This window comes from Calliopsis andreniformis, chromosome 5 (genome assembly GCF_051401765.1).
Source record: "Calliopsis andreniformis isolate RMS-2024a chromosome 5, iyCalAndr_principal, whole genome shotgun sequence".
Classification (NCBI taxonomy): domain Eukaryota; kingdom Metazoa; phylum Arthropoda; class Insecta; order Hymenoptera; family Andrenidae; genus Calliopsis; species Calliopsis andreniformis.
Window position 1 is genome coordinate 5,638,063 of NC_135066.1, and position 10,355 is coordinate 5,648,417.

Consider the following 10,355-nt stretch of genomic DNA (forward strand, 5'->3'; position numbering starts at 1 on the left):
ATGTAAAAATATAAATATATGAAATATATATCTTTTGTTTAATATTTTTTCATAATACACTAACTTCAGTATTATTAATTTTATTTCGTTTTTGCTCTAACAAAATTTTTGTCATGTAATTAAAAAATCATTGTTAATAAACTTTATAAAAATTTATTGTACGGCGATTGATACATTCATAAATCAGTGATCAAACATGACGAATTTAATGTACACGATAATTGGCATAACTTTAATTATATTTATTATTCTTATTGCATTTGAAGTTTATTTACACCGTGAAACATATTTCCCACGAAGGACATAATGTTACTCCTCAAATACCCAGTAATGTTTTAGTAATAAACACATCAGTTTTATTTGAATCGTAAATGTCTGAAAGTGTAACGATCTTTAAACTTTCTTCAAATAACGTGAGTGTAATTGCTTCGAATGCATGGAAGATGATTCGTTTCTTATTTTCAAACATGTGGAAACCATTTTCTGAAAAACGACCCCAAATATTACCAGCCTCCAACCACACAAAAAGTGCTATATTGTCGGTCATCAGTTCAAATTCAATATCTAGATAGTTAGAATATGTTCCAGGTACTTGATTATCAGTCACATTTATCTGAAACATTATACTTCATGTTGAATATGAATAACGTTTGTTACTTTTTTTCAGACTTAAACATCTACTCACAGAAATATTCGCAACCGGTAATACAACATTTTTGAATCCAGTAACTGGATATATGTAATTGATCGGTGCTATTCGAGATCCACTATGGTCTTTTAAGGTGAGTGTTGTAATACAATTACTCTCTCCAATTGTATTAAGTCGATATTCATCAAATGATGTAGCATTTAAAAGCCATGAGTCCTCCAGTATTTTATCATCAAGTTTAGTTGCTGCATTTGCTTTCTAAAGAGAGAAAAATTGTCAGTACAAAACGTAAATAAAAGTGAAAGATATACATGTATGTACTTACTATAGTTATATTGCTATAAGTGCGTGATTGAATAGGCTTCATACTGTTCAATCTATAAAGATTAATTTCCAGAGTAATATTTCTTACAGGATCTAATTTATCAGAAACGATATAAAATGAAAGATCCGTATTTGTAATGTAATATGTGATTATAATGGGTGCAAAAAATTCTTTGGCATAATAATGAAGCATTTTCCATCTTCCATCGAAGTCTAAAAAGGATTACACGATTAGCCCTTATCGGATGATGCTTGGGTCCGAATGAACCCCAAATATTTAGCAATCTTACTTTTCTTATAACTATTATTAGAAATAAAAAATAGTAACATTAAATATGTATTCACTATTCAGTTAGTTACCTATAGAAGACCATGATGGAGCTTGCCAGACATCATTTAATTGCCAATACAATGCGCCCATTGTCATTCCTTCTCCAATTTTATTCAATTCAGACATTGACTGTCGATAGAACTCAGTTTGAATCTTCATAGAAACAGCCTGATTGATCTGACTTAAATATATGAAGTTCATCAAATCTTTCACCCTGTTCTGAGTTTCAGGTATTTTAAAATTTTCCAAAATAAGCTTCTTCAAATATAATGTTCCAAATAACAAGTGTTGACGATGTTTCATAAAGCTACTATTTATGTTTAAATCAGCAATTGTGTTTATAACTGGTAGTATAGTATAAATTGATGGTAACGATTGAAACCCATATTCCGATGAAAATCTTGGTCGAGGATATTGATGCATATTCCACCCATTAAAGAGATAATTATAATAGTGATCTGAAATGATATTTTATTAAACCACAGCTATTAGTTCTATGTTAAATAAAGAAAATGTGTGCTACCATCTCCATAAAAGGTTGAATATGGATTTTCTCCTATATAATTGTACTGTTCTGCATATAATCCATTGCTAGGACTAGATACTACAAACGGTCGGGTAGAATCCAATTCTTCAACTTTCTTCTTGATTAAATTTACATAAAGTTTAATGTAATCAGCTTTATATATTTTTGCAGAACCAGTTCCATACCAATTTCCATACAAAGCTGCTTCATTTTCATTATTTCCTGCCCAAAGTACGATACTAGGGTGGTTTTTTAATCTTTGTACATTTTGTACAATTTCCTCCATGACTGAATTAAGAAATTGCTCTGTAGTAGGATACATTCCACATGCAAACATAAAATCTTGCCAAATCATGATTCCATACTCATCAGCCATATCATAAAATAATTCAGATTCATAAACACCACCTCCCCACACTCTCAGCATATTCATGTTTGCTTCCTTAGCGGATCTCAGTAAATGTCTAATTGTGTTTCTTTTAGCACCTAGTTCAGGAAATACGCTAGCTGGAATGAAATTGCTACCCTTTGCAAATATTGGAATGCCGTTTATTCGAAAGTAAAAACTTAATCCCTTTTTAAGTGGCTCTTGTATCAGTTCTACTGTTCTAAAACCAATATGCATCGTTTTTTGCTTTACATTAGTAGGTGTGGCCACAGTTACAGTCAACGAGTAAAGAGTTTGATTACCATAACCATTTGGCCACCAATTGTGCACAAATTCCTGTAGTAAAATATTAACTTCTTTATAAAAAATGTACATTAATTATTTATACGTTATTTTGCTTCTGTACCAGTGACATACCATAGGTATTTCTAGAGGGACAATCGTTTTGATGTATTTATTAGTTGCATTTAAAGCAATAATAATAGATTTATCAATATTTAATTGTTTATGAACATGAAGACTAGATGATATGTAGCAGGGTACAGAATTGTTATTCCGTAACACAACTTCAAGAAATATTGTTGCTGTAACATTCCAAATATTCCCTTTTCTGTATACATCTGTTGTGACATCCATGATAGAAAATTCATCTACTGGAATCAATTCTACACTTTTCCTGAAATATTTTTTCCACAGTAATTATCAAGTGATGATCTAAATTATATTAAAAACTGATTTTAATACCAAATGCCCATTGAAGGAAAAGCTGGACCCCAATCCCATGAGAAACTTGCTTGCATTTTTCTTATATGATTGACATGGCATTCCCCATTGTAACTGTTTGGCACACACTTTGGAGGAACAATATAGTTTAATGCTTGTTCATTGTATAAAATTTCAGCTTTCTTAACAGCAGAAGAAAACACAACCATTAACAAATTCTCTCCTTCCTGGAAGATGAACATTAAATGTTAATTCCTGAAACATTTGTAAAAAAAATGGTTACTTACTTTCAAATATCCTGTTGCATCAAATGTATATTTTAAAAACATATTTGATGTTAGCCCAATTTCCTGATGATTCAAAAAGATTGTAGCAAATGTATCCAATCCATGAAAAACTAACATTAGTTTAGGAAAATTCAACAGAGTATCATCCACTGAAAAGCATTCATTTTGAAATTATTTCATTTAAACAAGCTAGAGTTTTCATGTTAGGAAACACAGCAATAAAATATTTCATTACCATAAAAGTGTTTTATATAAGTAACTGACTGATTACCAATCCAGCGATTGTTTATGTCATTACTTCCCATGAAATTGTTTGGTATAATATTAGCCCTTTCCAAATCTGTATAAATACCTCCTGGTACAGTTGCAGGGAATGTAATTTCTATAAAAATATTATGTTAATAAATTGTAGAGTTTAGATCACTTAATATATTGAAATATTGTACACTCACCATGGTCAGATTTATTAGTGGTAATTTTACCTAAAGCAAGAAACAGTGTAATTATTTATTAACAATACAACGTATAACGAAACGTTTGATATAAAATATTAAAGTATACCTGTCCATGAACCATCTAAGGTTATGGATAAAGCTTTAGTGTTAATTAAAATTACAGTTAATGTGGATAGGAAAATCTTTCCCATGATGCTTGAAGACAATTAATATTTTAACAACGTATAATTTTGTTCTTAATAGAATTTATATGATACTCTAAGATATATTACTTATCTTATTTCTTTGATACATCTGCATTCAATAACACTTTTGCTTATCACAGTAGATAAAAAAGCAATGTTTTAAGTTTACATTGTTTTATGTAAGAGTATATAATAGCTAAACAATTTATTATATTTGGCATACAGAGTATTATATATTAATGTTATTGTATGTAAATAGCATTTATTATAATTCTAGATATGCATAATACACACACATACACGCAGTTTGGGTTAAATGATCTAAGTATGCATGTAAATAGAATACTTTATTCACAAACAAGAATGAATATTTGTATAAAAAGTACATTTTATTATAAAGATTGAATTGAAGATTTATAAAGAATGAATTAAATGCTTAGGACAGTATGTAATACGTTTCTTATTTGTAAACGTATGCTATATATTTAACAAAATTCTATCATGTCTATTTTTATTTATCTGAATTACTTTTAAATATCAATTTAAAAAAAAAACACACAAATCAATAAATACTTCAATAATGAACGAATATACCCATATACTAATAATAACAGGAATGTTACCACAAACATAAGAGATAATAATCTTCAATCATATGCATCTTTTATGCATAAGTTTGCATGAAAAGTTAAAATTTTATCTTCACTGTTTCAATATACTTCAACAACATAACAGTACCTTATAAGGATTACCCTATCTTTTTATCAACATATAAATACATATGTACAATGTATATTAATTAAAAAAACAGAAGCAGCATTTGCTAATGTCTCCTTCTTTTATTGGAATGTACTCTACTATTAGATGGAAATTGCCCTTTGTAATCTATTTCTGAATCAGTTTGTTCACTAATTGGTCGGTAACAACGTACCGGTGAGTTAAGGATATTATCAATATCAGCATTAGCGTAGTCTGAAAAAGTATAACTATTTAATTATAAACGTCCGCTTTAGCTTCGAAAAGTGTACATTAAAATTCTTACCATCAAGTGATTCTTCTCGATGTTGCTTTTTTTGTAGACAGTTATTAACGTGTTCTTTGTAATGTGCATTATTAGTTGTTCTAAATATTGAACAAACATTACATTCGAGGACTGCGTCATTACTAAGATTTATTATTTTATTTCGAAATACGTTCGCACTGTTTTCATCTTCATTACTAGTTATGTATTGTTCACATTCGGCTGCATGTGCTTCTATTTTATCACTTGGGAAGGGTTCATCACAGATAGGACAATTTATACAATTTGTTAAATCATTCTTCATAATTTCCATTCGTTTAGTTACAGACGGACTGTTGTCCTATAAAAAAAAAAACGACATAATGTAAAAAATATAGTATAAGGAAAAATTCATAAATATTGTTTACCTGATATGATCTGTTTTCCTCATCAATTTCAATAATTTTGTTTTCATTTTGTTCGCGCAAACCTCGTAATTTTTCTTTTCCATCTTCAAAAATCTTCTTTCTACATTTCATATCCATTACATTGTTCCACTTTTTCCTTTTCTCTTCTCTGAATTTTTCTTTTTCCTCCATTTCTTTTTCTTTTTGTTGTTTTTCCTCTATTTGTCTTTTATAAAACTCTTCTCTTTTCCTTTTTTCTTCATTTTCTTTTTTCTGAGTTTCTTCCTTTTCAATTTCCATTTTTTTCTGCTTTTCCTTCTGTATTCTCTCCAAAATCTTGCATTCATTTTTTAGTCTATATGAAAGACCTTTCATTGGTAATGGTTTAATTTCTACGTTTTCTGAGTCTATTTTACTCGTATTCTTAATATTATCCTTTTCTAATTCTATTAAAATTTCTTCGTCAGTCAAAATACTACTTCTTCTTTTAGGTACTATGTTTATGGCACTTTGCTCCTCGTTGCTATTAGACGCTGATGAATCTTTAGCAGATATATTACTACTACATTTCCTTTTTTTGTTAATACATTTTCTAGGATTTGGCGGTATAATTTTTTTTGAAATTAATAAAGATATTTTGGGTGAGTCACATTTACTCGTTTCATGTTCCATGTTTATATCCTCAATTTCCATATCGTCAAAATCTCGACCGATATTTTCATTGTGTGAACACATTGTGTCATCAAAAATTGTTCCTACATGAGAACGCAATACTCTGCTTGACTTTTCATAAGTTTGAGTTTTCTTTTTTTTAACCGTTTTTTCGTCTTCATCGCTGTTATAATGTGTTGTGTTAGATGAAGAAGGGACCAATGTAGATTTACGTTTATTATATCGTTCGCTTGCATGTTTATTTGTACACTCCATTAGATTCTCTTCATTCATAATATTTGTTAATGGTTTTTTATTTGAACTACCTTTAGCAAGCCCCACCTACAGAAATGTTGAAAGAAGGATTAGAATTATATTAGATAAAATGAAATAGACAACTATTCTCATGTTTTTTTACAGAAATACAATTTATTCAAAAATTGTAGCTTACACTTTCCATCCTATTTCTTTATAAATATTTATGTTTACACATGTTTTTATAAATGAAATTTTCACAGTTTTTCTTTTTATAAAAAACATTAATCTGAGCATTAATTATGTTTATGCAAAGTAGCAATATTACATCTCTTAAATAGTTTTGTTATTGTACATTCCAAACTATACAATTATAGAAGAGATTTTGCCAAGGAAATTCTCTGTGATGTATTACTTAAATTCAATTGTAAATGTTGGTATTTGTTAATTATAGAAGACAATAAGTAGTATTAATTAATTACATATTTTTAACTTGAAAAATCAATGAACATCTTACATATTGAAATGGTGAATGTTTTTAGTGGACATTGAAATATATTAAACAGAAACTTCCTTATTGCATATGTATGTGTACATATGTATATGTTAATATATATACATATATATAATATAACATCAATTTTCCATGGCACAATATCATACTCAGAATATTCTCATGTATGTATAAGGAACAGATTACTTTCCAATACGTATTGAGGGGGTACGATCAGATATGTCAGGGCAGCAACATTACCGACAAAATTAGGCAAAAATAAGAGTTTACGCCCTGACAATTTTCGTTCTTATATGAGATGATTTTAAGCTAGGAGTGGATACATTTGAAAGAAGAAAGTTTAATGCAGCGCAAGTCAACTCGCGATTTAACGAAAATCTGTAATTTAGAGAGTGTTTTGAACGAAATCGCAAGTTGACTGCGCCGGGTTGTACTTTTTTCTGTCGAATGAACCCTTTCTCAATTCAAAATGTTCTCATATAAGGACGAAAAGTGTCAGGCCGTAAAACTATACCACAGTATCGCTTTTAGCTGGCTTATCGATAAAACAGAGCAAAAAATGTGACAAATTTAGTTGGGCTTTTGCGAACCAGGCGACGCCTAATTTGAAAGGCTGGAATCGGAATCTGTGGTACACAAATTGGCGATGCGAGTTACTGAAAATTTTCCCTCTATTACACACACCACCTTAGGAGTCGTATGTACATGAGCTTAATATAAAATCAAATTTATATGAAGATTGGAATAAAAAATAGAATAAAATAGAATAAAAAAAAAAGTTGCAGGTTTGAACGGGATTCGAACTCGAGCAATGATAAAGACACAGATAACAGGTATAGGATCCGTGCATTTTAACGTTCATCATTTCATTACGGTTACGAGGTGAGATCCTATACACGTCTGATGTTGCAGTTAGATTATGTATAATGAAGAAACAAATGCAGTAGATCACATGTATATTCAAAACAGTTGTGTGCGTTGGATACACCACCAGACACGCATAGGGAATTGAAATATCTCAATACCGTCGATTATCTGTCGCGATTTCGAGTAACAATCGGTCATGGTTCGGCTCGCGTTGCGCATCGCATCGCTCGCTCGTAGCCTAGCGCGTTACCACCTATGTATACATACAGGGTGTCCCGCGTAACACTGTACAGTCCATTATTTTCTAAATTGTTTACATGAAATTTTCATGGTAGAAGGGGGAAAATTGATTGGCTATAACAAATTATCTTTTAAGTTATTATTTTCAAAGATATGATACTCTGGTGCAGTTTTTTAAATGGAACTATATACTCTTTTTCAGATCACTTTGTAGTGCGTTTCAAGACAAATTCAACGACGTAGAAATAATGTATCTTTTTTCAAATGGTTTTCGAGATATTGTATACGAAAATTTAGTGTTTTTCAACACAGGAAAACCTGCTCGAGTAGAGAGCACTGCAGGAAGTCTCGCCTGCGCATCAAGTGCCACATGCCATACGTTGTCCCTTGAAACCGATACGGGAGGGTCTGCTGGATGAACGGTAGGCTCAAATTCTGGAAATGATTTTCCTGTGAACCCGACTACCATATCTTTGAAAATAATAATCTAAAAGATAATTTGTTATAGCCAATAAATTTTCCTCTGTATATGTGTAGGTATATGTATACGTATATGTATGTACACGCACACATATGCGTGATCTTCATATTAATATAAAAACGATATTTCGAAAAAGGGTCTATCTAGACAAAGGCATCGATGTGGGCAAACAATGAATAATATGAATGTAGTGATATTTAGAATGTGACACGTGTAAAAGTTATACACATACAAATAATATTTGTCGCTTGGTAAATACCACTACATTCACATGATTCAGTGCTATATTGAATCACTGAAAATATCTCAGCAATCGGAAACATTGCGCGTGGTTCGTGCTGCTTGCAGGGATTGGAAGCAATCGTCGGTCGCGAAGCATCGGGTTCACGTACCATAGCTCGTATAGTAGTGTGTGCAGTAGAGAGGGAAATTTTCTAAGCTACCTCCAGAATTCGAAATCATAGAACGGTTCCATCTTGCGTTCATCAGGCAGCCACGTGTCTGTGGGTAATACTATTCCTGTAACGAAAACTGTAATAGCAGATACCGACCTGACAATCTCAAAAAGTCACGTGTCTACCGTACCCTCTTAACGATATGACCTGTAAGAAATTGATTGTACGGAGGTACCCACCTGAATGGGTGACCCCCACTGAATTTTAGTATCGGAAGTACGATGCCAACTATGCCACAAATCTGCCGTTTCTTTCAAATGAACGTTTAACGCATGTAGAACTTTTTCAAGTGCTTCCGACGTTTGTGCATCTTTGCATAATCTAAACGGCATTGAATCTTGAACTACTGGCCGCTCTGGCGGTCGCAAAGGCACATCAGTTTCGCTGACACACGAATCAAGTGGGTTAATTTGCCATCGTTCCAATTTCTGATCACATTCAGAGTATGCATCCATTTTTGCCTCAGTATTATGACTACTATGGGAATCTTGTAAAGTATTTTTTGATTTTAATGTAACATGTCTATTCATGCTGTGAGAATAATTGTCTCTTATATTTAAATTATCGTGTAATCTGTCAAACATTTCATCACTGTCTAAGTTTTTACTTCTGCAGACAGAGCTTCTGAAGTCAACAGTTGTGGGTATAAGTTCAGGACTGCTACAGCTGTGAGTAGATATCCGATCGAGTATTGGTGATGCATGGCTTGGTCTAATCGAATGTATTGACTTAGATGTATCCATATGCTCCTGCATTTCCAATTCTTGTGCTAAATTTTTCTTGGGCATTACCTCTGAAGTACACTCATTTGAAGTTTGTGGTAATTCCTGAAAAATTATAATATCATGTAACATTTATAATTGCTTGTATTTTATACTTAAATTTACAGTAAAAATTTAGTAGTCAGTACAAGATGACAGTAGACCAACCTTCTGTGCATTTTTTTCCTCATTAGCCATATTTGCCATATCTTTTGATTCGTTAATAAAACCCAAAATCTCTTTCATGTCCTTATATGTATACCATGTCTCATACATTTTCATATCTGTGAAGTAAGTAGTTTTTTAAATCGGTTTTTAGCTTTTTAATGAGAAGGTAAAGATTAATTTTGTAATAATACACGATCAGTTACCTAAAAGCTCCCGCTTCATTTCTTCTTCTTCCTCCTCTCTTTCTTTCGCTGTCAACATCTCGGTTTTATTCCGTTCCATATTATCTGACATTTTTTCTCATAATTCGTGTGCTTCAATTAGTGATTATCAACAAATCTTCTCATACGCAACCTGAGATTTAACCTCAACGTTTACTTGTACTTGCAATTTTAAATTATTCCACATCACTATTCGATTAGTTTATGCATAACTGTATATAAAAATCGGTGAAAGTCACAAATAAATGTACTTAAAGATGAAAAATAATACGTTAAATTTACAGTTTGAAATATATTTTGACCACCAACATCGCGTATTTACGTCTCACTTTCACCAACTCACCATATCACCACTAAAGTTAAAAAGGGCTAAAACCACTGATTTGCATATGCGACTTCTAAGTGTACCGAAGCTTTGTTATTACTTGAATCGCGCCATTTTTTAGCATAAACCATATCCGCCATCT

The 10,355-nt window shown here is 31.5% G+C and overlaps 1 protein-coding gene across 1 annotated transcript; it reads right to left on the reverse strand.

Moving 5' to 3' along the window:
- Window positions 1-316: 316 nt before the first annotated feature.
- Beta-man (beta-mannosidase) lies at window positions 317-10,221 on the reverse strand. Its single transcript, XM_076378793.1, has 15 exons — window positions 9,871-10,221; window positions 9,668-9,783; window positions 8,918-9,565; window positions 5,297-6,268; window positions 4,911-5,229; window positions 3,681-3,710; window positions 3,464-3,610; window positions 3,229-3,377; window positions 2,963-3,168; window positions 2,636-2,894; window positions 1,828-2,554; window positions 1,334-1,762; window positions 975-1,186; window positions 686-907; window positions 317-613 (listed from the first exon to the last, which is right to left on the reverse strand). Exons 1-15 carry the CDS (start codon window positions 9,959-9,961, stop codon window positions 317-319), a joined length of 4,824 nt encoding a protein of 1,607 aa, XP_076234908.1. The 5' UTR covers window positions 9,962-10,221.
- Window positions 10,222-10,355: the final 134 nt, after the last annotated feature.